Source organism: Meriones unguiculatus, chromosome 16 (assembly GCF_030254825.1).
Source record: "Meriones unguiculatus strain TT.TT164.6M chromosome 16, Bangor_MerUng_6.1, whole genome shotgun sequence".
Classification (NCBI taxonomy): Eukaryota; Metazoa; Chordata; class Mammalia; order Rodentia; family Muridae; genus Meriones; species Meriones unguiculatus.
Window position 1 is genome coordinate 524,708 of NC_083363.1, and position 26,772 is coordinate 551,479.

Below are 26,772 nucleotides of genomic sequence, written 5' to 3' on the forward strand. Positions count from 1 at the left end.
GATGGGGTGTGTGTTGGGAATCAGGGGCACACAAAGCAAAGAGGCAAGGAGCATGTGGGCCTGGGTGAGAGTGAGTCCCCCGGAAGAAGCAGCATTTAAGGAGAAAACACTAGGAAATGTAGAAGAACAAGGATAGTGGAAGGAGAGCCCTGCTAGTGTGGGAAGAACACTGTGGGGGGGACCCCTGCCGCTGACGCCGGAGGAGCTGCTGTAGCAACGATACAAGACAGGCTCTGGAGAAAAACGTGGTGAGTTGCCCCTCTGGGGTCATGAGTGAATATAGCTTCAGGCAGGGCTCAAACTTAACTGTGAAGTACTGATACAAAATAACTGTATGAATGAGTTAAAACAGTCTGTTTCCCAAAGCACTGGAGAGCCAAACAACGCCAGGTGTACAGGGTGACATGTATTTATAAGAGGGGGATTGGAGCACGTTCTCCAGGCTGGAGGTAAGAGTCCTTGCCCTCGCCCCACCCTCTCCCTACACCCTTCCCTCCCCTACTGGCCTTATCCTTCTTGATGCTCCCTCACTTGTACAGCAAATGCACTCGACTCCCATCACAGCTCAGCCGGTCAGGGGGCTCCGAGGGGCCCCTGGGAAGGCCCCCAGAGGGGTCTGGGGGTGTTGGAGGGTGGCGCCGTGAGCGCAGCTGCTGCCGAGACTGGAGCTGATGGCGCAGTTCCGAGACCCGCTCCTCTTTCTGGAGGAAGGAACACAATTGGGAGTGTGGGAGGAGGGTGATGTAGAATAGGAGGGGAAAGGCAGGAAGACGTTGAAACAGGATATACAGGTAGGAGAAGAAATTGAAATGTGAAGCAAGAAAAGAACAAAGAAAGCCACAGAATGTAACAGCATCAAGAAAATAGGCAAATTTAAAAACATAAAATAAAAAGGAGAACAAATGAAAGGAAGTTTGCATCAGGAAAGTTGGAATGCCATTCCCACACCCCAGAACTGCATGGTCCCTAACTACAGCTTGGACACTGTGGGAAACTAGCTAATGGCTCACAACAGCCTCCCCCTAACTACTGCCAGTGGCTGCTCTTTTGCCTCAGGACGGCTGAACCTCCATGGCCTCCTTCCTCCCTCTCCTCGGGCTAACACTGAATTTTAGCTGAGACTGAAACCCAACCCTCCCCATCTGTCTCCTGCTCCTTGGCAGGTCGTATGAGGCCCTCTGTAAATCACCAACACTTGAACCTGATACAGACAACCCGCCACCCTTAGACACGGTTGTCACCACACACCTCAGCAATGATCTTTTCCAATTCACGGTTTTCTTTCTCCAACAGCCGGGACTTCTCTTCCTCGTTGTTGTTGGTGGACGACCCCGTTTTCATGGTGTCTTGCGCTTCGGACTGCCACTCCCCCCGAGTGATCAACCTGCGCATCTGGGAACAAAGGTTGGGGCGTGGGGCAGCTGAACGGGGGCTGTGCAAGGAGGTGGCTGGGCAAAGTGGTGAAGTAAGGAGCAATGAAAAACTGCAAGACAGGCTGGGACAAAATGAGGGCAAAGTCTCCAGACCTCACCTTGGGCACAAAGAGCACAACCAGCGTAATGTAGGAAGAGAACACGATGGCCAGAGAGGCGAAGGCGAAGGCTGCGTCCTGCTGGCTGGAAAGAATCATGGTCACAGGAGCAGTGATGAGACACAGGACCTGAGAAGACAGCATTTAGGAGACTCAGATCTAGGCAGGATTTTCTTCCCCCAAGAGAACCAATAAAGACAGACAAGCTCAGGTTGATCCTCAACTTTAAACAGCCAAAAGTCAAGAATGCACTATCCAACCAGTCCTCAGCTCCAGATCAACACTGCCCTCAGGGTCTCTGCATTCAGTCTTGAGAAGACTTCACTAGGTCGTTGAAAAATGATATGGTGTAATATGCTGTTTTTAAAGCTTTTTTTCCTTATCTACATGTATTACATACGTGTGGAATAGGAGCACACGTGTGTACACATCTGTGAGCGCATGTACATTTGAAGGCTGTGAGCGCATGTGCATTTGCATTTCACTCCTCTTCCGCTTTGGTTTCTCATACAGGGTCCCTCTGTGGCTGGAGGCAGTCACCGAGAACCAAGGATCTACTTATCTGCATCTCCTCAGCACTGGGAGTACAAGCCAATGTCATTACACCCAGTTCTGATGTGGCTTCTAAGGTTGTCTTGTAAGAATCAGAACCCATCACCCCAAACCCCAAGTAGCGTGTTTTCTGAACTGCTGTGTAGTATAGCCTCTGAATTCAAACATTCCTTTCCCAAAGAAAGAGGGAGACATGTAAAACTCAGTCAATTATAAGACTCAGGAGGCCCATCCCCAAAGTTACATAAGCAGTAACCACTTCCAGGAGACAGAATGCTCTCCTGTGGAACTGCCTGCAAGTTGGGCAGGGTTAGGGTTAGAGTTTGCTGTAGTGGACTTTTTAGAGTCCCTCCTGCAGTAACTCCAACAAATGTGTAGGCTCACCATGTGTGATGGTTAGCTTTGTCAATTTGACAGTCTAGATTCCTGACCCTAGAATTGCTCAGGTGATTGTCAATGAGGGATTGTCTAGATCATGTTGGCTTGGGTATGTGAGCATATTTGGGGGGGGATCTTAATTTCTATTTATTGTTAAGTGATGTGGAAGACTCAAATCACTATAGAGGGCACCAATCCATAGGCAGAGGATCTGGGACTGAGCAAGAGTAAGCATGCATGCATTTATTTCTTTTTGCTCTTAACTCGGGATGACTAGTTACTTCAAGGTGCTGTGTTGACTTCCTCCAGTGATGGACTATCACCTGGAATTATGAGCTAAAATAATTTTCTCCCCAAAGTTGTTTCTTCTCAGGGGATTTTATCACAACAGAGATGAAAGTAGAACACCAAGTCAGAGTTTGGTAGAATCAATTCTTTCGTCTGTTGTGGTACCCTATCTAGGGTGAATCAACATTTGTTCCTGTCTCCTCAGGAAATTCATAAACAATGACTTTATAAATCAAAAAGTATTCGATGTTTTATAACTTCTAAAGAAATGATCTTAGATCTGATTTTCTGATTCTTTTAATCCTACCACCATAACAGTGCTACTGTCTGTCTCCAGGACCAACCCTAGGTGTCAGGGAGCTTACCGCAACATTGTAGATGGCCATACCCACAGCCCTGTGGTCGTTGATCTTTTCAGTGGACACGCTTTTAGTCTCATAGGCAAGAAAGATTCCCAGCAGCAGCAGCAGCCCCTTGTAACCATAGAAAATGCCTAGGATAGCAGGAAAGGGTTACCTGGGTAACAAGGACCATCACATTCCCAACTCAATCCTCTCCCTCTCTTTGCCCTTCCCTTACTGGCGCTCTGCATTGTTCCTCTGTGTTACCCTGTGTCAGGAAAGCCCTCTTCTCCATTCCAGACCCTGACATAGCAAATTCTCAGTGTGGCCCTATCCACCTGACCACCCATCTGTCCCATACTTCTCTTCAGCTTCCTACGGAGCCGGAGCGTTGGAATATCCAACCCTTTCCCTCCAGGCAGGATCACTAAGTCCAGGCTAAGGGTTTTAGTTCACCTTGTGGGTTTATAGATTCGAGGAATGTTAGTCAGGCTGATGGGAGGCTAAGCCCATGACCGCACAACCTTGAAACTTCCAGGAGCTGATGGTCACAAATGACGGGTCACCCACCCTCACTGGCCCTCTGTTGAACAACACTACTCACAGCAAAAGCTCTCCTTTTCTTGGAAAAGTTTAGTGTAGTGACAAGGGTACTGAAATTGTCTCCTCTGAATGGTCTTCTCCTCTGGCCTGCTGCTCTTACCCATTCCTCCTGCTTACGCTCCCCCACCCTAGCCCCACCTCCTCCCACCTACATCCTACCCACCAAGCCATGTATTCATCTTCTTGGAGCTGCAGTGCTCCAGCTGGGGCAGGATGGAGACATCAATGTCTTCCTTTGGCTCCTCCTTGGCAAAAGTCTGAGGGAGAAAAGGGACAGGATGAGTGGTTGTTATCTTCTCCAGCTCCCATGAGGGTCAGTACTGTGCTGGATTCTACTCCAGGCTGGTGTCATTCCCCTGCATACACTAGAAGGGCTTGTTCCCACTTTCTCTGATACTTGGAAACCCTACACATCCTCCCAGACCCCAGACTTCCCTTCTTTAGATAACCTAGCAGCTTCTGACAGGGCTCCATCTTGGAAAGACAGAAGTGCCCCTAATCCACATAAGACTGAGAAGTTCTCCTCTATGTAGCTTCCTTTTCTTTCTAAAGGCAAGGTCTCACTATGTAGTCCTGGCTGGCCTGGAACTCACCATGTAGCCTAACCTAGCCTCAACTCACAGAGACCTGTCAGCCTCTGTCTCTTGAGTTTTACGATTGAAGGCATACTGGAATTAAAGGTATGTGCCAGCACACCCAGCCTTCCTTCAAGACCACACATAGCCCTGGAGATGCCAAGCTGATTAGCCCTGCCCAGCTTTCTGACCCCAGCAACTCCTCTCAAGTGATGAGATACCTCAATGGTTCGGTGCAAGGGGTCCACAATCTGCCAGATGGCAAGAGTCAGGACATCCATTCCCACCAGCAAGCCTACAGTGGCATACAGTTTCCAAGGTTCTAGGGTCTGAGCAAACAGCCAGAGAAGACAGGTCAGAAAGAGGTCTTCTCTGTGCCCAGGATCAAAGGCTAGGTCTGGGAAGTAGCTCACCTTCCTCCATTCCTTCTTCTCCTCCTTCTTTGTGAAGACTGTGTGGACCCACCAGATCTTGGTGAACATAGAGCCATAACCCAGACTAAAGCCCAAGCCCAAGAGCCAAAGTCGGGCCTAGAAGGGGAGAAAGGATACTGGAAATAGGTGGGACTGAGGCCATGGTGGATGGAACTGCAGGAGGCAATGGGAATAATGACCAGATGACAACACGCAGGCAGGCATAGGAGGAGTACAGAAGGGAAGGGAAGAGCAGGACTCTGCATTCATCCATTCCTTGCATCTGTCTCTACTACTGCCACAGCACCAGGCTATTCTTGCCAAAGCCTACCGATCTAATCTAGCACCTACCTGCACACGGCTGAATGTGACACAGCATGAAGCACCCACTAGCCTGGCCTATCTCTCGGGCCCTCACTGACTGTGCACCCGTGCCCCCAATCTCCCTTACCTACTCCCTTTCAGGTGTCATCCTTCAGTGAGCAAACACCACCTTGTTCCTGAGGCCCACGCAAACATGTACTGGCACTGTTTCCCTTCTGTGTCCACAGCTCTTTCCACAGCTCCCGCCTTAGGTGTATCTCCTGTCAGACTGCAGCTAGCTGTCTATCTCTCCTGCTGCATGCTGAGCCCACTAGGAATAGACACTTCTTGATGATGTGAGTTCATCACATCATCTGTGTGTGCACATGTTGTGTGGATAATACATGATCAAAACAGAAACACAGTGGAAGAAAGAGAGAGTGCCAGGGAAAGAGTGGATGCTTCTCATAGTAGAGAAACATCCAAAATTTGAAACCAGCCTTTCCTTAAAGTCCCAGAAACTCCATCAGCTAGGTCCCAAAGGCCCTCCTCCCTCTGTGACAGTGTGTGCCTTGTCCCAACTCTATCTGCTTAGATTCTGCCTTTCAGAGTTTTTCTGTCAAACTCCAACCAAGGTTCCCACGGGAAAGCCCACAGTTTTGTCTCTCAGCCCACAATCCACAGACAAGCTACCATTGTTCACAGGTTCTGTACGCAGACCCCTTCCTTTGTCTTCAGTACTTCACCCTCTTCTCTGCAAGGCATGCCCAGTAACCTTGCAGACAGCCAGAGAACTGCAGAATGGAATAGATCTGGCACCCAGAAAGAAGGGACAGAGCCAAAGAGAGAGCAGAAGGGTGATGCGAGGAGGCAGGAAAGGAAACGCTAGTCAGAGAAAGAGGAGAGACAGGGAGGGTACTCCTCAGAGGGCTAGGAAAGCCATATTCTGCAAAGTCTACATTAGGCCACCATCTACTTACCTGGCAGACAAATGGGAACTGGCTTTTCCCTATGTGGTAACCATCCAGCCCAAGGGGAAAGACAGCAGCTAGTGCCAGTGAGCAGCCCACGGCAGTCAGATTGTTCAGGTTGGGCTGAGAGTTCTGGATATAACTAGGGCAGAGGCGGAGAGGGTGGGAGAAAGAGCAGAATTACCCCATCTCCTCCAGAGAGGCTTGGCTCTCCAAAAATGCCATCAACAGCACGACCCTATCCCCAGGACTGATAAAGGAGACAAGCTGGGGACAGGCAGAAAGAATACTCAGGATAAGAACACTGGTGCGCCACGGGGCTGGACCTAGGGGAGCAACAGGGCTTCTGCAACACAAGGCCCTGCTGGCATGTTCTGTTTCTCTAGATGACTGCTCTGAAGGGTGGGGACCATGCCTGGTTTCCCCTCGTTTTGCTGAGTCATCATGCCATTCTCTACGACACAAAGTCTTCAGGGAGTATGGTGGGTACTTGAAGAAGCAGCCGGGCCAAGGTTCAAGTCAGAAGAGAAACTTACCGAACGTGGGAGTTGTAGATGTTAAAGGACAGACAGACAACAGCAAGAACAATGCCCAGGCTGGAGAGAACTGAGACGGAGATAAAGAGTTTCTGTGACAGGAAACGGAATGTCTTGATGACCAAGGTCTGGTCAGCTGGAGGAGACCCTCCTGCATGGCACAGGGGAGGAGGGGAGAGAAAAGGGAGGGAGGACAGTGGCATAAAGGCAGGATAGGAGAAAGAGAAAGACAAGCTGCTGAGGGATATCAGTGTGGGCTGAAGACACGAAGCCCTCAAAGCACTGAGCAGCTTTGGTGGGCAGAAGGCTGGAGGACACTGGGGACCTTGAGAAACAACCAGAAAATAAGAAGATGGCGCCTGTGCTGTAGCATCTCATTCTTTGACTGCTGTTCCTTTTGGGATTTTTAATTTTTTTTTTTTTTTTTTTTTTTTTTTTTTTTTTTTTTTTTTGTCTTTTGAGACAGGGGTTTCTTGGTGTAGCCTTAGCTGTCTTGGAACTCGATTTGCCTGGACAAGCTGGCCTCGAACTCAGAGATCTGCCTCTGCCTCCCAAGTGCTGAGATTAAAGGCCTGCACCACCACATGCAGCTTTTAGTGTTTTTTGTTTCTCTGTCTTACAGCAAAGGAAAAGGGAGATGAAAGAAGGGAACAGCTGAACCAGCCCAGTATAGGGCTGTCTGTCACCCCATTAAAAGGGATAAAAGACAACTCCAGAAGCAGAAAGCCAGAAGAGTCTCAACGAGGTTTTCCAGTTACTATTAAGACGAAGCTCAAATTTGTTCGGGGTGGAGGGGACAGACACAAAACACCTACTTAGTTTCAATTTGCTTAGCTTTAAAAAAAAATTAAAAAGCCAATTTAGGCCATGAACATTTATAACTACATAGAACACTGCCCTAATTCAAGCTACAAAAATAAATACCTAATAAAAAATGAAGCAAAGCCCAGGCATGTTAGCTCACACAGTAACGGAAGCGACACTTGGAAGGCTGGGACAAGACGGAAACAACTTTGCAGACAGTTTGGTTGACAAAATAAGTCTGTCTCACAACAATAATAAAATAAAAGGGGCAGTGGGGAGAAGGCTCAGCAGTTAAGAGCACTCTCTGCTCTTCCAGAGGATCTGGACTCAATTCCCAGCAGCCACATGATAGGTCACAACCATCTGTAATCCCAGTTCTAGGGACTCTGGTGTCCACTTCTGGCCTCAAAGGGCAGCAAGCACACACATATATGCAGGCAAAACACCTATTGATACATAAAAGTTAATTAAATTTAATAAAGCTGGGCTAGAAGGACAGCTCAGTGGGTAAAAGCAATTGTTATATAAACCTGGCAATATTCAGTTCAAACTGCAGAGCCGGGTAAAGATGGAAGGGGACCGACCTCACAAAGTTGTCTTCTAACCTCTACAAGAACACCATGGCACACAAGCCACACACATGCATGTACACACACACACACACACTGGGAATGAGACTTCACTGGACAAGGCTGCCTTCAGTGGCCTTTCCATCCTTCCTCACCAGTAGGAACTTTCCTTTTTGCCTACTTCCAGTAACTTCCCATTTCTTATCATTTAGCACAACAAAAATAACTGCTTTCTTTCCCTCTTTAAAAAGTGAGTGATAGGGGCTAGAGAGGTGGCTTGGTGGTTAAGAACACTAACTGTTCTTCCAGAGGACTCAGGTTCAATTCCCAGAACCTACATGGCAGCTCACAGCTGTCTGCAACTCCAGGGCTCAACACCTCACACAGACATTCATGCAGACAAAATGCCACCACACATTTAAAAATAAAGGCTTGATAGGTCAGGTGTGCCTTCACGTTTAATCCCAGCACTGAGCTGGAAGCCAGCCTAGTCTATGTAGCAAGCTCCAGGACAGCCAGAGCTACATAATGAGACACTCAGCAAACAAACAAACAAACCCTAAAGAAAAAAGAAACCTGAAAGGTGAGCCTAGCACAGTGGAATACACCTGAAATCCCAACACTTGAGACAGTAAGATCACTCTGAGTTCAAGATGAGTCTGGGCTGCATAAGGAGTACAAGCCCAGCCTAAGCTATAGGATGAAGCCCTGGCTCAAAAATGAGGGGGGTACGAGGGAGTAAAAACCAGAAACAAAAACTGGTGAGATGGCTCGGGGCATAAAGGTTCCTGCTACCAAGGCTGATGATCTGAGTTAAATTCCCAGGACCTACATGGTGCTGGGAGAGGTCTCCCATGAGCTGTTCTCTGACTTCCACATGAACACAAATGAATATATAAAATATGAGGGGAAAATAACAAAACAAAAACAATGCACAAAATAACCAATAAGAACAACATGAGATTTTTTTCTCTGCTACAGTTAAGCAGCTGTTTTCCTGATAGGGAACGGAGGTTCCCCAGTTCTAACCATCAAGGCTGGAGGAAAGCTTCCACTTCTCAGAACCCCTGTGCTGCTTGTAATTTCCGCTGCAGCAGGGCGTCACAGCAGCCTCACACCAGCTCACCTCTCCTTTCTTGTAATTTCCGCTGCAGCAGGGCGTCACAGCAGCCTCACACCAGCCTCACACCAGCAGCACCCTCCCTCATCAAATGTCTAACAGTCCTTCAGAAGCAACAAAGGAGAACTTACCAATCCACTTATCTGTTTTGGTCCAGGAGAGAACATCCTTGGTGCTGTCGTAGTAGCCAATCTTCTTGTAGCTGCCGCCTGAGCAAGGACAGGTGTTACCATGGGTAGGAAGAAGCCACCCTGGGCCTTTTCAATTCTAATCCCTCAGAGCTGCTCTCCGTGGTTGCATAGTGCCACTGACCTAAGCAACTCAAGGGTGCTGTGAGAAGCCAAGCGGCCTGGCCTCGCAGCCTGGCCTCGCAGCAGCACAAGGTGGTTCCCAGGGCAAGCTGAGTAAGTAATAACCCTTAACAAGGCTCTGCACAGAGGAAGGTGCCTGGGTACACCAACCACCTATTCCACAGCCTCACACCTCTCCCAGCAACACGTCTCTCACTTTGAACAAAGCTTTGAACAATTTCCGCCTGTTCTCCCTCTTGTGATAGACAGAACTGCAGATCCCCACCTCCCGCCCACCACCAGTGGCTTTAATTTTAGAAAGCTCTCTCCCTTTGGCTTGGGTTCTAATGCCTTGGATAAGATACATCTCAAAGTGCCACAAAGCAAAATGCAGTCACTCCTAAGAGTTCTCCTCCAGCATGGCCACACTTAATACAACTTTCTTCCAAACACCTACTCACACCCACCTCACCCTGGCTGAGGTCCAGACTCACTTGTCCCATATACAAAGGCAGCTGAGAGGATTTGGTGGCAGAGGTGGAGGGAGAAAGAAATTTTTCACAGGAGGCTAAGAAATGGGTCTCTTGGCCACAGCACAAGAGGCTGAGTCAGGTGGAGCTGAAAGATTACCTCACAGAAGCTCTGTGGACTCCTCAGCACTAAGTTACAGAGAAATGCTATCTGGAAAAAGCCAGCTATATGTATGACTAGAACGCTGTTCTCACACAGCAAGAAACTGAGTGGATTCCTTTCCAAAGGAACCAGCTTCCTAGGCCCAACTTTCCATGATCTTTCAGGACACTCTAACAACTCTTAACCCCCCAGTCCAGCCTCAGGCAGGCAACTTCAACTAAAACTGAAGCCACTGGGGAAAAGAACAGCTCTTTTTAACCTGCATGCCTCTCTGAAAGGACAGACTAACTGCAAAAGACCTCTCCATGACTGTTCTTTTTATCATTATTTAAAGCCCAACAAACACAGCACAAGGTAGGCAAAAGGTACCAGGCAGTCTTGTTGAGACTCATCATTGTTCTCCTTCCAAGAGAGCACTCAGCCCAGGCCCCTGCCTGCCCCTTTCCCAGCCTCCCAGGCCTGGGCTCACCCTGTAACTGCTCAATAAGTGTCCATGCCATCCGGGAGCCGCTGGCATCAAAGACCACATGGCCCTGAGGAGAAAGGGAAGGCAGAAGGGATAAAAGCAGGAGAAAAAGAGAACATCAGGGACTCCAAACCCTCCTGTTTTTGATGTAATTGAGCTTCTGAATGAAAGCTATTTGTGGCGTCTGCAGCATGTAGGACACACCCCAGATGCACATACCCTAGATTCTGGAAACTGTTCTTCTGAGGTAAAGCCTCACCCCTGAGAGCTGAGGGAGAGCTCCCAGAGAGACGGCTAGGAACAACCACCAAACCCTATTAGGCACTAATTTTCTTACTTTAAAAGGAGTGGGATTAACTCTCAAGTTGCAATCTCTTTCAAAAACCCTTCAGTTCTCACCTGACCCGTAAACACCTGGTCTAGTTTGAAAAACACACAGCAGTTCTTTTCATTGTCATCGTTTGTGTGGTTTTGTGGTTTGGGAATTCCTCGTCCCTGAGTCTAAGACTGACTTTTACAGAAAAGTAACTGAGAAAGCAGGAGAATGCATGTATCTAGAGGTCCTCCAAGAGTGCCTGCCCTTTCCATGGGGTGCACAACAGAAGCTACTGTAACTCACAGAAACACCCTCAAAGGAGGAGGAGTTCATGGCCCGGTAGATTTGGTCTGTAATGGTCTGATTGTTGTAGTTAAAGTCCTCCAGGCGCACACCCGAGCGGCCACCTCCTCCAGAGGTCTTATTCAAGGCCAGAGCCAAGGCCCATATAGCATCATAGGCCAGTGGTGCCTCCTGGAAGCCTCCAGTTTCCTCGGGGTGTCTCTTCAGCCTCTTGGTTAGTTTCTCCACAAATTCCTGGGATGTCTGGGCAAAGGGAGAACAAGAGGAAAGCATTGAAATGTGTGTGGGCGCAGGGGAAGAGGCCTCAGTTCTGGCTCAGACACTGTGACTTGAGCGGATGGTTTGTGTTCATATTGTCGGGTAGACCATATGTACAGACAAAATCGTTAGCTATACCCATGTGTCTGTCTTGGGTTGGAAGCTACAAAACTAAACGGGGATTAGCTGAGTCCAATGGTCTTAAGAGTGTGCAGCTGCTAGCTCAGAGCTACAAACAACAGAGAAATCTGATGAATAAACACTCTGGAAAATGAATGGCAAAGGAGAGAAGCAGAGGCAGAGCCAAGGAAGAGATGGATTTCGAAATGAAGAGTGGCAGCGCTGGTGTTCTCCCACCCTTCAGACATTCGCAGCAGAGTTGACCCAAAGCTAACACCTCCTCCAATTTTAAAGATCCAGAAAAGGCGACACCACAGCCTTTTGCACTCTGCCTGCCAACCAAGGGGATTGTTCTTTAGGGTGCTAACTTCTTGCTATCCTTGTATGACTTCCGTTTGCTGCCTCCTAGCAGTGGTGACAGCCATGGAAAACATACCTCACGATGTAGAGGTCTGTACCCTGTCCCACTCAGACCCCTCTCAGCACTCAACAATGGCAACCCCTGTAAGTCTCACGGAAGAAGAGACCTGATCGTACATCTCACATGCATGGCTTTCTACTTTTGGGTGAATGAATTGCTGAATCTCTCAGAACTTCCTTCCACATAACATCACACCTTCCCTTCCTTACCACCAGAAGCACATAGGAAAACATTTAACTTTTTCTCTGCAAAACACGTGTACACAGAATCACTACACAGAAAACTGTTTGGATTTAGAACATTCACAAGCCATTTTAGTGCAGGAATGATACATGAATGAAGAATCTTTGTTCCTGGCCAGTGAGATGACTCAGCACACATAAGCACCTACTGCCGAGCCTGAGCTGGATTTCTCGAACACATAGTGGAGGGAGAGAACCAACACCCAAAAGTTAACCTTTGTGCATCTTGTGGCACACATACACAAAATAAATGGATAAAATGTAATTTAAAAAAAAATTTTAGCCTTGTTCCCAAGTCACCAACACATCTTCTTTTCTGTTCAGTTTTCTAGAATCAGCCTGGGCCCTGACATTGCCCAAGGACAGGGATGAGCACTGCGCACAGCTCACTGTAAAGGTAGACACTTGTCACCTGTACCCACACAATACAAACACCAACAGCTGGCCCTAATATAAGCCACAGGCTTTCGGTGACGATGGCCTGTTTGGAGATCATCAACTGTCACAAATACACTCATGTGGTGGTGGAATCTGATAATGGAGAGGTCATACAAATGGAAAGGTTACATATGGGAAGCACAGGAACGCGGCATCTTCCGTTCAATTTTACTGTGAATCTAAAACAATAACATCTTTAAATAAAAAGAAAGTCCATTGGATGGGTAAGTAGATGAATGGGTTCTAATTCTAATTAAACCACTTACCTACTAAGAAATCTCAAGCAAGTTATTAAATCTCACTAAACTGGCTGTTCAGCCTTAAAATGGGAATAATATTGTGTTAAAGAGCTCCTGTAAGGATTCAGAAAGAACACATAAAATGCTGGGTATGAGTACATTACACTTTCTCTCTGTGAGTTTCCCTGGTTGCACCCTCGTCTTTGTTCTCAATGCGCAGGCCTGTAATTCTAGCCCGACCTTCCATCTTGTAGGTCCCATTTACACTAACACATTGTAGCTATATATAACCACTGCTCTCAAGTTCAAAAAAAGAACAGTAGCAGCACCTGTAGTCCAAGCTACTTATGATGCTAATGTGCAGGGAGTGGGGGTGTGAGTCTGAGTCTGTCTAAGGCCAACCTGGGCAACACAGTAAGACCCGCTGGGAGAGACAGGGGAGGGAGGTGCATGTGGTGTGTACCCTCAAACTCAGGAGGCAGACAGAACAGTAGGACTGCAAGTTCGGGACGATTCTGGCGTGCATAGAGAAGTTCAAGGATAACCAGATCTACATAGTAAGTAAGGCTAATCTCAAAACAAACACACAAAAAAGGCAGGTGGGATGGAGTGATGGTTCAGTGGTCAAGCAGAGGACCCATGTAACTCCAGCTCCAGTGGATCTGATGCCTTTCACCTCCACTGGCATCTCCATACACACACTCAAACATGCTTAAAAAAACTCAAAGATGGGAAAAAATACAAAACCTAGCTCACTTTTTCCTCAGACTACCACACTATTCAATTCGTAAGAGTGAAAGTAAATTACATATTTTCAAATCAGCAAATCTTCGTAAGCTCTTCATTCTAATGTTCCATTTAACACCATCCCACTCTATACAGGAGGAGGAAAAAGAGGCTGATGACGGTGGTGGTGAAGATGGTGATGGTGACAGCTAACATTTAGACTCTCCTTGCTTTGTGCCGGGCGCAAAATCGTCGTATTTAACCCACAAACACTTCAATGAATGCACTTTATTATTATGTCTATTTTAGATGTGAGGAAGCACAGACACAGAGCCCTGTGGCTGCCTTGAGCGGCGATGCTGGCGTTCCAGCCCGGGGTGTCTGGCACAAGTGCTTACTGTGTGCACTATCCTGTGCTGCTTCTGTAGTGAAAGCGCTTGAGGGACAACCGTCCACAGACAGCAGCGAGCTAACACGTTCCGAGCAGCAAGTCCTTCAGCTTTCTGACCTGGCCAATCCCCAGTTCAAAGTAAAGATTACATCAGAAAATCACCATATTGGGAAGGGATTAGTCTGCTCAGCATGACGTTACCCCAGACCGCCAGCCAAGAAGAGTACCATGGAAAATCATGAAAACCGATTTTTCCCTTTGAGTCAAAGGTTACTGTTTACTTCTTGTTGCCAGGGCTGAACTGTGCATTGTGGGATATTTAGGAGTGCCCCTGTTCTCACCGTCCAGACATTGCAACCTCTGTTGAAAACCACCAAGACCAGATCGGCAGCATCAGAAACTCCAGAAATTTGCCAGAAATGAAACCCTCAGGTCCTACCTCTGATCTAGGGAACCCCAGGGACTGGGTTCAGTAACCTATGTACTAACCTAATTTTCCTGGTGGCCCTGATGGAAGTTTGGGAACTGATCCAAACACACCTGAGGCCATACCTACGGGATAAAAGCAACTCTGCTATTCCTCTAGATCTCATGGTTCTGTCCACTCCACCCTTCAGTCCACCTCCTGCCCTGATCCACTTCTTTTGGTGCTGTTTGACTCACCTACAATCTTCGATAATCACTTGAAAAGGCTGCTTCCCTCCTCTATTGAAAGATCTAGGCTTTTTCACCTGACATTTCCAGCTTGGGTCTCAAGAAAGGCCTGTGTGCCCTTAAAAGGTTTTAAAGATACTTTAAAGGTACCTTTTTAAAGGTACTTTCTCTGAAAACCAAAAGCCAGAAAAGGCATCCTACCTGAAGGCCCAACTATCAACCAACACCCTCACCCAACTCTAAGGTCTCTGTAGTTCCTTCTCCCCAGGGTGAAGACAGAGCCCTTGAGTGGCAGGTCTGGACTTAGGACACTAGTAAGCCTTTCTGACTTTGGTGACCTACTCCACTACCCTGGGTTCTGGAACACGACTGTGCTTCTTGTCCTGTGCAGGGAAGTGTTTGTCCAGTGTTTCATCACTGTAGTTTTTAACTGAGGTATTCTAAGCATAGAGCACTCCAGAACACAGTTGTAACCAGGATCCATGTGGCAGCCCACTTACAATCACAACCTCCTGCCAGAAGCAGATTCCCAAATCTTATTTCTCCTTTGATAAAACACTATCACTACTTTAACAGTGTTTGCACATCAAGGTGTGAAGGTGTTGATCAGGCTTTGTGCTTTTCCACGGTGAGTGATGAGGCAGAGCAGGCTGGAGTCCAACTCAACACGGCACTAGGAGATGCACGGCCCAGGACAAGTTACTGCTAAGCCTCCCTGGCTCCAATTTTCTAGCTGTAAATAACGGATCTATTTTAGAGTACTGCTGTTAGGATCCTGAAATTATGTATCAAAAATCCCGATTTTCCTCACAAAATTGTTAAAGGCATCATTAGTTCACCTCTCTGAAAGCAGGTATTTTACAGCTGGACTTACACCAGCTGACCCTGCTGAGCTATGGAGATTCCTGTGCTATGGGGCATGCCCACACCCACTCTTATTCATGGCTCCCCACACAGGGCTACCCTGGTTCCCTCAAATCAAGACAGTGACATGTGTCTTCAAAGTGCCCTATCACTAGAAAACTATCTGGGGCTAAAGAATTTCTGATATTTCGTGCACATCCAAAATTCCTTTAAAAAAAAGAAAAGAGTGAGAATGATTAAAAACTAATTTCACATCAATAAAAAGTGAGTATTCAAATGAGGTATGCTAGCACATGCCTTTAGTCCCAGCACTAGGGAGACAGAGGCAGAAGGATCTCTATGAGTTTGAGGCCAGCCTGATCTACATGGTTGGTTCCAGATATCCAGAGGTACACAGAGAAACTGTCTCCAAAAAAACAAGAAAGTGAATATTAAGCAACCATCTGAGGCACTTACATAAGTCACACACACATACAAATGATAATAATAATAATAATAATAATAATAAATAAAAACACATCTGTGCCCTAGAGAAGCTCCCTGGAAAAGGTGTGCTTGTGCGTACAAGCCTCTACATTACCATTAACACCACTCCCTCACTTGACTTCTCACCAGCTGCTCCTTGTTTCCATGGTAACAGCCCTTCCACTCATCAGAGCTTACTGTACATTCCACGATTTTTCTCTCTCGCCCAAGGAAATCACAGAACAGGTAGAACCCACAAAACATGACGCAAACAAGCACAAAATGGGCACAGGCCCCTTCGTGCCACCTGACTCCACTCACTTCCCTTCCCCTCCCTTCAGTGTTCCCACAGGCCCTTCCACCCCAGTGCCAGGTTCCAGGTCCCCACCCTCACCATGTTGGAAATGCTTCGGGTGTTGGCAGGGTTCAGCATGACGATCTCCGTGGTGATATGGCCTTCCACTGCCTCGGTCATTTCATCCACTGTACAGTTGATTGATGGGTCATAGGTCTTGAACCAGTTGTCAGCATACCACCCAATGAGGAACCAGACATACTTCTTCCCAAAGAGCCGTTCCTTATAGACCTGCATTCAAAGTGAGGAGGGGAGCATTTGAGGTTTGAAACCCACTATTTTGTATGCTAACCTAAAAATTTAATAATATGTTCTTAAAATCTTCAAATCACAGGGAAGGCAACAAGATGCCTCCTTCACCCACTCACAAAAGACGGGGTTAAAACACAAGAGAGTAAATAAGAAAGTGTATGTGCATGTGTGCTCGAGTGTAGACAAGTGATGGAGTCAGAGTCTACAGACACCTCAGGTCTTTTGCTGTCAGTCTGAGCAGAGATGCAGAGAGGAGGACCCAGGAGAAAACCACAGGAGACACCCATCCAGCCCCTCCCTGCTCCAGATTCCATCTCCACCTCACAAAAAACTTTCCGGGCTTCAGTCTCATAGAAAAGTCCCACGATGATTCGAGCATCCTGACGCTGTAAAACAGAAGCAGAGACAGAGCGCCTGGGGGATGCCGAAAGCACCTGAGGGGTTAAGCCAGTGCTTTCCCAGCTCCAAGTGCTTAGCACGAAGAAATGTTCAATGGGCAGTGGAGAAATGGCAACTGGAAGATGGACCTAAACCTTCCTAGGAGGATGAACAGCTGCCTCTTCCAGGCTCCCCTCTCCAGCCGACCACCTCCCACGCCGACCCCATGGCAGGTGCAGCCCACCATCCGGCTCACCCACCTTCAGGTTTTTAACAGGCACAGCTGGATCTGAGAAGAAACTCTGTCGGAACGTGATCTCAATCCCAGCCTCCTTCACTCGCTCCTCTAGGTCATCCAGAGTCTTGGTGGGAATGAGAAACACAGTGGTATACACACAGGGTAAGGCAGAGCCTCAGTGAAAACTGATGAACCCCATGAGGGAAGGATGAAAAAGAGAACCCCCAGGCTTAAGAGGCAGCTTCCAAGATGCATAATGAGGCCCTCCTCAGTGTCTATATCCAAGGATGCTGCCCCACCCGCCCCATTCCTAACCCTGAGAAAAAAACAAATAAAAAAAACAAAAACAAAAACAACAAAGAGAACCAAAGCAGGAATAGACAGAATGTTGCCAGCTCAGGAGGCAAGTGGGCAGTCAGACAAAAGGATCACAGGAAAATGGACTGAGTCACTGAGAAAAAGTGGGAAGGAAGGATTAAAGGGCCACTGAACATAATGAGTTCATAGAAGACCCAAAGAATAAGCCAAAGAGAAGAATCGGGCTATTTTCTTCAACTGTGGAGCCTGCCATTTCCTCTCTACTTCTGCAAACCTCCCCATCTCTCTTTAAACTGTGGGTAAGCCTCTCTGTGTGTCAACTACCAAATGCACTCTCGTCATTTGTCTATCTGTCTGCCTGGGGCGTCTTCTTTCCCACCCGATCCAGCCACTCCACATTCCGCTGCCAATTCCTCTGCACCCCTGAAGGCACTGGGACCCACTACTTCTCATTCAGAGTCCTATCTGCCTGGGGAACAAAGCAAGACATTGGAGAGGATTCCAAAAATCCAACCCCTGTGCTCCCCAGGCTACAGCAAGAACAAGCACTTCGCCCACTTGGAATGTGTTCTCTTTTGACAAACCATCAAGGTCTCCCCCAGTAGAGCCACCGCCCCTGGGACCTCGTGTCCCATCCCGTCGGGACTCACTGAAGTGAAGACCTCTGTGGTCTGCTGGATGGTGGCAATCTTCTTCCAGCCCCACTTTTCAAAGAGTTTCACCCGGGTGGGATTGTGGAGTGTGGCAGACGGATGTGTTCGGAAGAATGTTGGAAAACGCTGTCGGTTTGACAAAGCTGGTGAGCTGGAGCCATATGAGAGCTGAGGCAGAAGGATCGGAGGTGTCCATGAAAAAAAGAATAAAGATGCTAGTCTTTAGCTCTTTCTTGGTCCTAATTTTCCTCCCAACTCTCCAAACTTCCCCAGCTTTGTCCTTAGAAAAGTGATTTTCAAGAGCACACACACACACACAAGTCCTCATCAATGGATCCCCACAGCTCCTTCAGGCAATGCTACCAGAAAGCCAACCAGCCCAGGTTCCCCATAAGCTGAGTCCTGGCAGTGGTCCCGCTCCCTAGTCCTCTTAAACATAACAACCTCTCTACATAGAATAGCTCAAAAGAAGATGACCCCACCCCCACCCCCAGCGGCGCACGCCTTTCATACCACAATTAGGTTCCACATCCGGGCAGCCTCAGCCACAAGTGTGGAGACAGAACTGCAGCCAGGCATGAGGATAATCTTGATGGGGTCATTGTAGAGTAGTTCATACAAGTACTTGGTGGCTTGCCCTGGGTCACACTGAGGGAAGAAGGAAATGAAGGCTTGCCCCACACTCCCCCATCCCCCATACACACATCGTGCTATGCCTGGTGTCTTAGACAGCCTTCCTCAATCACTCACGTCCATCATTATCACCACATTCTTCTTCCTCCTGTCAAGTTTCCAGTTTCTCCTCTTTCATTAAGCCCCTTCTCTTGTCTTCCACCTGGTACCTTAGCCATATCCACTGCTATATGTTCCTCCTTCCATATCAATGCATACTCTACCCTCTCCCATTTCTGCTCATTCTCAGTCATTCCTAAGCCCACTCTCTTCAGTCTTCTCTGGCCCCTCAACCCCATCCCATGTTTATAGGCTCTGAACATCTGCCTAGAAAAGTCTGCAGGAACACAAACAAATTCTCTCCAGATCCCCAGACAGCTTCCTCAATGAAATTACCACCTTCATTTTGAGAAAACAAGAAGATCAGTAGGAGGTCTGCTCAGCACCCTATCCTTTCCTGCTGGGTCCTGACATTTGACAAGTCCATTAGAAAAAGGGGGGTGGTGGTGAGGAAGAATCTAAAATGAGGACGATAAGAGAAAATACATAGAATGGAACTCTCCACAAACCAGATATCTGCTTGAAAGAAACGCAATGGGAAAGAAAGCTAGAGACGAAAAGAAAGGTAGGAGGGAAAATTGGGGGGAGGAAAAGCCAGCCGTGGGTCCCCACTGTCTGTTCCCCTCCTGCTGAAGCCTGACATTTCAGAAGCTGCTGGAGCCCCCAAAAAAGAAGTGGAGAAGAAATGACTGCCAGTGGGGGGTCAGAGCAGAGGGAATGGAGACAGGAGGCACAGGAGTCTGGAGAGAGTGAACTTTGTGGAGGGGGTTAGAAATGGAATAAAGAAGGTACTGGAGTCTGCCTGCTCCCCACTGAGGCCTGACATTTGAGACACTGGGAAGTTGGAGACATGAAGCCCAGGGAGCCAGGGGAGCTGGCAAGTCTGAGCACCCAAAAAAATGTACTCTGAACTCTGCTGCCTGCTCTGCTCTGTCAAGGGCAGGGCTCACCTGTAGGTTTGAAACATTTCCATGCCTTCAACTTTACCTTTTTTTTTTTTTTTACACCCATTATGGGGTCCTTCTCAAGTTACATTAGAGCAGATACTGACCCCAGCTTCTCCCAAGCTCCTAAGTGTCCCTCTACCTTTTTTTCTGAAGAAATGATTTAACAGGAACAATGAGGATACTCAGAAACCTACAGTTACATAAAACAGGGCCTAAAGTATGTGCCATCTCCTGCTTCATCTCTCTACCTGTTCTTACATATTCCTGCCACACCCCATTCTTCACTGCAAGGCCTCCCTCCATGGACTTCCCATCCTGCAACTGCCAAGAATCTCGACCTATCCTCTGCCAAATCCCCTCCTTCATTTCTACCTTCTTCTAGTCCCCGCACCCCATTTGGTCCCCAACACCTCTAGGGAATCGCTTGTCATGGAGGATGAGTTTGAGCTCAAGCCAGGCTTCTATCTTCCTGTAGCGCCCCTTCTCTGGGCTCTCTACAGTCTCCCCTCATAGCCAATTATCTATTTCGCTCTCTAAATAGATCAAGACACTTTCTCTTTCTGCCTCCCTACCCTCACAACTCATGCTTTTGTTTGTTTTTTTTTTTTTCCTGCGCCCTGCCTCTCTCGCCACAGGCATCCAGAGGGCAAGCTGCATGCAGGCATCTCCTTAGGCAGGATTTCTGTGGGTGAAAATGAAGACACTACTTGGAATCCCTTCCTGACTAAGGAGTTCAAACTAGCATTTTAAACTAGTGGCGAGCCTTGTTCAGTGAGACCCACAGGGAAGGAAACAACCCGAGGGGAGTTTCCCCGAGACCCTAACGACCCTTCCCCAGCACTCTGCCCCCTTCGGAGGAACATGTCTATTTTTAGGTGCCACCAATGTGCCACACACCCCGAGTATAAATGGCCAAATCTCCCACCTGTGCTGTCCTCCTCAAGTCTCTGCAGCTGCGTGTCAGAGAGGACCCAAACCTCCTTCCTTCCGACATGTCAGGTCCCACTCAGGGAGAGACTTCATAAGAAATCTTACTATAGACCATCCTCTAACACCAAAATTTCTTCACCATGACCCTCTCCCTTCCCTTCTTCCCAAACCTACACCCTGTTTCAATTTTCAGACCCACCAGGCCACAATAATAAAACCAGAAGCTAAAGTCAGGACCCCAAGTTCCACAGGAAGCCCAGTGTTCCTCAGGGTCACCACCCTCTTCCCCAGCCCCTCCCCTGCTCCATTCTCTTCTGACCTCCCTGTACACTGACTCTCCACCCCCAAAGCTGTTTTAGGGGCGGCTTAATGACCCCAATACCTCCCAGTGCCTCAGCTCATCTCTTAACCATTATTACTCTTTCCCAGAGCTGTAGGCCACACATCCTCACAGGAATCTCCCACGAGGTAGAAAAGAGGACTCAGGCAGCCTTACCTCGCTGTTTTGTTGATAGAAAGTAGAGCCCTCTCGTCTCTAAATCCTCCCCTTCTCTCCCTGTTCTCCCAGTCCCAACCTACGCCAAGATTTACCTTGTTACCATGGCAAATGTAAACCCCTGAGCCAGCTGTCCACCTCTGACGTTTCTTCCAGCCCAGCCCTGACCAAGCATAGCTTACTCCAAAGGATCAGCACCTAAGACCCCCGACCACTTCTGTGAGTCTCCTATGCCTGCGAAAGAGTCCAGTCGGCCTTGAGAGCCACTGAGGCATCCCTAAGCTCCCCCGGCCAGTCACACTGGGGAGGGATCTGCCTCGCGATCCCAAAGAGGATCCACAGCCCTCGCTTCCCACCACCCTGGCCACTGTCCCTCACCCCAGCTACCTTGCTGTCGTGGTGGATAAGCTTGAGCTCGTAGTCCGGCAATATGTCCCTGCGGCTGTTCACGTCCTCCAGCGCCATCTCCACCGCGGGCTGGCAGGCCTGGCCCCCCGGCCAGCCCCCGCTCATGGGAAACAGCGCCCCGATGTACACTGCACGCCGTTCTGAGGAGGGGTGCGGGGGTACCCTCGGGTGAGGCCGCGGGAGATGGGGGGAGTGAGAGGCCCACACCGGAGCCATCCCAGCCGCTATCACCAGCAGAAGAGGCAGCGGCCACCCCACCGGGGGACAGGGGGCCCCAGGGCCCATGGCGGGGAGGGGCGGGGGAGGCCTCTTTGTGGTGGGGGCAGCTCAGGGGGGACACTTCTTCCGGGGAAGGCTGCTGGGAGGGCGTCGGGGAGGCGCCTCCATCCCCGGTCTCATGGGGAGGAGGGGGCCGGAGCCCGGGGAAGGCAGAGACGTGGGCTTCCTAGGGCCAGGCGGCGCTGGCTCCCGCCACCGCGGACTCTCCTCGCCGACTGACCGACCGACAGAAGGGAGGAGGGAGAAAAGGAGCTAGGAGGGGGGCCTTGACGTCACGGGAAGGGGGCGGGGATAGGAGCCAGTGCCGAGGCCCGGAGGGGAGGGGAGAGGAGGGAGAGCGAAAGGAAGGGAGGGGGTCTCTGACTAAGGAGACTAAAGGGGAGGATACAGAGGGGGTTTGGATGTGATCGGGAGCGAGAGAGGGTAGGAGGGAGATGGAGCGGAGGGTGGGAAGAGCGAGAGCGCAGGGTAAGGGTTTGCAGAAAGACTCGTGTGGAGAAAGGGAGGACTGGCATGGAGAAGTGAGGATTAGGGGAAGGATGGTGCGGCTGAGGAAAGGGTGATGGGGAGAAGGGTCTACGGAGGGGGCGAGGCCTCGCGGGAGTGGGCCGTGTGAGTGGTCCCGATGTGAGGACCTCCCTTGCAAAACCTGGGTAGCGGGTGGCAGGGATAGGTCCGCGGGGTCTGAAGGCACCCGCGAAGGAGACCTGGGGTCCTCCGGCGCGAGGCTACCCCCTACCGGGCTTCGCGCGTGGAAGCTGAGTCCGAGAGCAGCGGGAGCCGGAGGAGTGTGGCCAGGCAGGGAAAGGGGAGGGAGCGCGACCCACGGAACCCCGTGTTTTGGTGGCAAGAAACAAGTAGGGAGAGGAGGACAGGACCGCAAACTAGAATGGGTGGGGGGAGATGAGTAACAGGACACCCACAACCTATGGAAAGAAATCCTGGAGGGCGAAGAGTGAGGGGTGGGGTGGCAGCGCACGCGGGAAGGGTTTCTGATCTCACCTGAGTGTGGCGTTCGATTCACTGGCAGCAGGAAAGACGGGGATCAGAGAAGAGTTACCAGTGGCGCCCAGCTTCCCAGGCCTGCTCCCCAGCCCCCTCCCACACCTGTTCATGCGGAGCGAAGACTGCGTTGAGGGAAGGGTGCCTGGGGATAAGAGCAAGGCGGGGCTGCGGGTCAGGACTTGGTGTTTCTAATTTTCAAAGGACAACAGAATTTGTGCCACCAAGTAAAAGGGGTCGGGTCGGGGTATAGCTTAGTTTTGCAGAGCTTGGATTTTGTTGTTGTTGTTGTTGTTGTTTTTAATCTATGGTCTCTTTAAGAAAAAAATTACAAATACAATTGGTTTTAAATGATTGCTATTTAAATTTAGCAAATTCTTCAAAAGTTGGTCAGCATATGAACACATTCTTAAGAGCTCAAAATAAAGTCTTAGTCAAAACTGAAGAACCCTGAAGTTTAATTTTCATTCCAGAAGAGAAGAAAATATACAAGTGTTTGGGTGCTCAGATAAGGGAGATGTTTGGGGAAATGGCAAAGAGGTGGGAAAGAGCTGGTAGACACAAAATCATTATTCCTTCAAGGAATGATCGAGGCTGTAAAAGGTATGCACAAGGCCCACGGTCTTGCCATCTGCCACTGAGCAATTCTGATCTTATTCTCATCATTCTGCCCCTATTTTTGCCTTTTCCATGTTTCCAATCCCAGATCTCAATGACCTTTTTGCTAAATGTAATTTACGATTTACTTCTGAATATTTGCAGTAATTCCATTATAGAATAAAGCAAAGGATCAATTCTAGAAGAGTGATACTCAAGTGTACAGAATGGGGATGGCTTTTCTGGGGGAGGGGGGAAACGGCCTTTAAACAGTAAGAAGGTGAGAGTGAGTGAAATTAATGATGAAAAAGAGAAAGAAAAAAAAAGGTTCAAGATTTGAAAGCAGAAAGAACACTCCAAAGGTTATTGAGAGAAGTCCAACAAGGTGAATTCAAAGGACTGTAGAGCCAAATCTGGGGCAGATGGATGGTGTAAAGAGCTGGGATTTGACCTCCATCTTTGCAAAGTCCTCCCTGACATTCTTCACAGCATCCATCCATTCCCACCCGCTCCCACTCAGTACCAACACCCCTTCAGCTGCAGGGGGCAGCTGTTCCCCTCACCCTGGCAGTGGGGCTTGGGGGCGCTCCACTGGCCCTGACCACAGACGCTGCGGGAGCTGCCCACCAGGTGGAAGTCGGGGTCACATCGGAAATCCACCCGGGCTCCATCCAGAGCTGGGAGGTCCCCACCCGTCAGGAAAACCTTCCCATTTTCCAGGGTCAAGTAAGACTTGGAGCAGATTCGGACTGTAGAGAGACAGGAAGATAAGAAGAAAGGCAAGTTGTAGAGAAGAGGGAGCTCAGGTTGTCTGGGTTCACAAGCACCCTGCTCCGCACAGGTGTGCGATGCCTATGCCTCCCTGCTTCCCCCTCTCTCCCCAGCCCCTGTACCCACACCCTGTCAGAAAAAGAGAAACAGCTCCCAAGATGGAGCTGTAAGCACACAAAACAGCAGCAGCGCGGCTCTTCTCCGCCTTCGAGGTGTGTCGATGTACGTGCATTTGGACGCAGCCAGGCTTTTCTCGTGGCTGGTCTATACTGCTACTAAATTGACTCATACTGGCATCGAGTTGGAGACAAGTGTCACAAAATGTAACAAAATATTTTTATAACTCAAAAAAAACCCTACCTCTCACTAATGATTCTCAAAGGCCAACTCAGATGAAAATCAAAATTATTCCATCTAATGATGAATGCCCTAATGAAGAGGATGAAATGAACGTGCTGGCTGCTAGCTTGCTGCCTCCCACTAGCTGCTCACAGCGGCACCCCTCCTCCCACATAGTACTCATTCATTAAATGTATTTGTGGATTTCGTTCCACTGGATTTAAATTGCTGCCTGGCAAAACAACCAAGGTTGGTTTGCAAACGAGAAAGGAATGGCCGGATGGAGGGGGGCTGGCTCCCCAGGCTACTCACCACAGCGGCTGGGCGTGTCCATATCCGTCCAGGAGCCGTTGGCCAGGCACTTGCGCACCTTAGGCCCCACCACCTCACGCTCCCCCCGGCACACATATTCAATCTCATAGTCCACGGGCAGGAAGTTGATGGCCTTCACCTGGTCGCGAGTCAGGCCGCGGTACCTGATGCCCCCTTCCCAGGGCGGGTGTATGATCTGGCAACCTGAGAGGGAATAGGGAGGCACAGTGGAACCGTGGGAGCGAGAAGGCAGCGCTGCAGAGGAAGGAGGAAGAGCAGGGCGTGGTCAATGGTAGGGTCGGGGTGGGGACAGAAACGGAGGTGGGGGGACGACTGGAATGTGGGAGTGGGAAGAGTTGAGAACCCCAAGCTACAGAACCCAGAGTCATAGGTTAGGGTTAACGGTGATGCGAGAGTCCACTGGCAGAGAAGTGTAATGGGGAAAAAATAGCTAAGAGGAAATCATAAGGACCATAATGCTCGGTGGTTAAAATGAGGGACCACGCTGAGGAATACCGGAGCTTAAAGAGAAGAGGACCACACAAGCCCATCTGAGCAGCAAGGTGGACCACGGAACGGGGGCGCTGTAGTAATGTGTGGGGCCCGGAGAGGGAGGTGGGGCTGAGAAGATAACTCGGGGTCACAGAAGAGCAGTGTAGTGTAGAGACGTGAGGCAGAGGAAATGGATGCTGGTGGTGATGCGGGGTGACAGAAAGGAGGTCAGGAGTAGTGGAGTGGCTGCGGACCGGGAAGCCGGAGGGGGAGGGTGTCCTGACGGGAGAGTGATGAGGGATGGAGACGTGCAGGGAAAGGAGCTGCAGGGTGAAGAGGTCGGGGCGCCGGAGGAGGGTGCACCTTCCGAGGTGGCGTTGGGGGTCTGCGCCCCGCCAGCGCCCAGGGGGCGGAGGAAGAGAGGCGCCAGCAGCAGCACCAGCAGCAGCATCTGAGGAAAAGGCGGCCGTGAGAGCACGGCGGAGCCCGCCGGCAGCGGCCTGGACCAGCCGACAGACAGATCTCGCTCTGCGCGCCTCCCAGGCTCCGACCGCGCGGCTCGGGACGCGGAGGGCGCCCCACGGAGGAGGCGGGGGCGGAGCCGCACGGGCTGGGGGAGAGGAGGAGAGAGCGCCTGTCCCCACCCTCCTCCGGCCTCCCTCGGCCCCCCACCCTCCCGGGACTCCACCTCTCTCCACCTCCTCTCTGCGGCCCCTGTGGCTAGCGCTAGCCCAGCTTACCGACGCTCGGGTCCCGCTGCCCCATCGCTCGCACCCGACCCCCGCCCCCACCGTCGGCCTTGCCCAGCGTCCACCGGCCTCCTCGCGCGCCCCTCTCCAAGCCCGGCTCCTGGGGCCCTGCTCTTACCTCGGCGGCCGGTCCCGCTCCCCGGCTCTCCCCGGGCCTCAAGGCCCCAGGCCCGGCCGCTGCTCCCGGTTCTCCCCCCCGGTCCTCCAGCTTCCCCTCCCCCTGTCCTTCTTCCCCAGGAATCCGGGCTCCAGCCCGGCTGGGGTCTTTCCCCTCCTCGCTCGCTACCCGCAAACCCCACCCCCGTCTCTCCTTCCCCGGGGCGACGGCGGCCGCGAGAGCGCGGTGCCGGGAGGGAAGGAGGCGGCGCCGGGAACGGGGAAGCTCTCGGGCGGAGGGAGGAAGGAGGGTGCTGGGGAAGACGGGGCGGGGGAAGGGAGGGGGAGACCGGGCGAGGGCGCCTCCCACAACCGGAGCCCCAGGAGCCGCCCCGGATCCCGGCCCCTCCCTAGACCGCCCACGGCACCGGAGGGCGTAGAGGTAGGATGGAGGGGACCCTGGCGCTCACGCACCGGGCGGGGACAGCACCTGCAGTCTAGACTGCTGGAGACTTGGGGGGGGGGGGGCGACCCAAGCCTAAACGGAGGAGCTGGCACGGAGACAGGGGCCTGGATGAAGGTGGAGAAAGGATGCTTGTACAAAGGGAAAGAAGGCAG

At 50.3% G+C, this 26,772-nt stretch overlaps 1 protein-coding gene across 3 annotated transcripts; it reads right to left on the bottom strand.

Annotated features, from left to right (window-relative positions):
* Nucleotides 1-386: 386 nt before the first annotated feature.
* On the bottom strand, nt 387-26,312 carry Gabbr1 (gamma-aminobutyric acid type B receptor subunit 1). 3 transcript variants are annotated; one of them, XM_021659989.2, is made up of 23 exons: nt 26,177-26,312; nt 25,673-25,919; nt 24,818-25,021; nt 23,959-24,144; nt 22,799-22,819; nt 21,497-21,657; nt 18,518-18,652; nt 18,002-18,172; nt 17,056-17,157; nt 16,738-16,803; nt 16,205-16,396; nt 10,993-11,235; nt 10,377-10,440; nt 9,116-9,193; nt 6,492-6,642; nt 5,965-6,097; nt 4,682-4,798; nt 4,490-4,597; nt 3,857-3,950; nt 3,115-3,242; nt 1,532-1,660; nt 1,249-1,392; nt 387-701 (listed from the first exon to the last, which is right to left on the bottom strand). In XM_021659989.2, the coding sequence occupies exons 2-23, from the start codon at nt 25,758-25,760 to the stop codon at nt 528-530; spliced, it is 2,889 nt and encodes a 962-aa protein (XP_021515664.1). In that variant the 5' UTR covers nt 25,761-25,919; nt 26,177-26,312; the 3' UTR covers nt 387-527. The 3 variants fall into 3 exon arrangements, with proteins under 3 accessions (XP_021515664.1, XP_021515663.1, XP_060224951.1); XM_021659988.2 differs by having other exon boundaries at nt 25,673-25,760; nt 26,177-26,309; XM_060368968.1 differs by lacking the exon at nt 25,673-25,919 and having other exon boundaries at nt 26,177-26,305.
* Nucleotides 26,313-26,772: the final 460 nt, after the last annotated feature.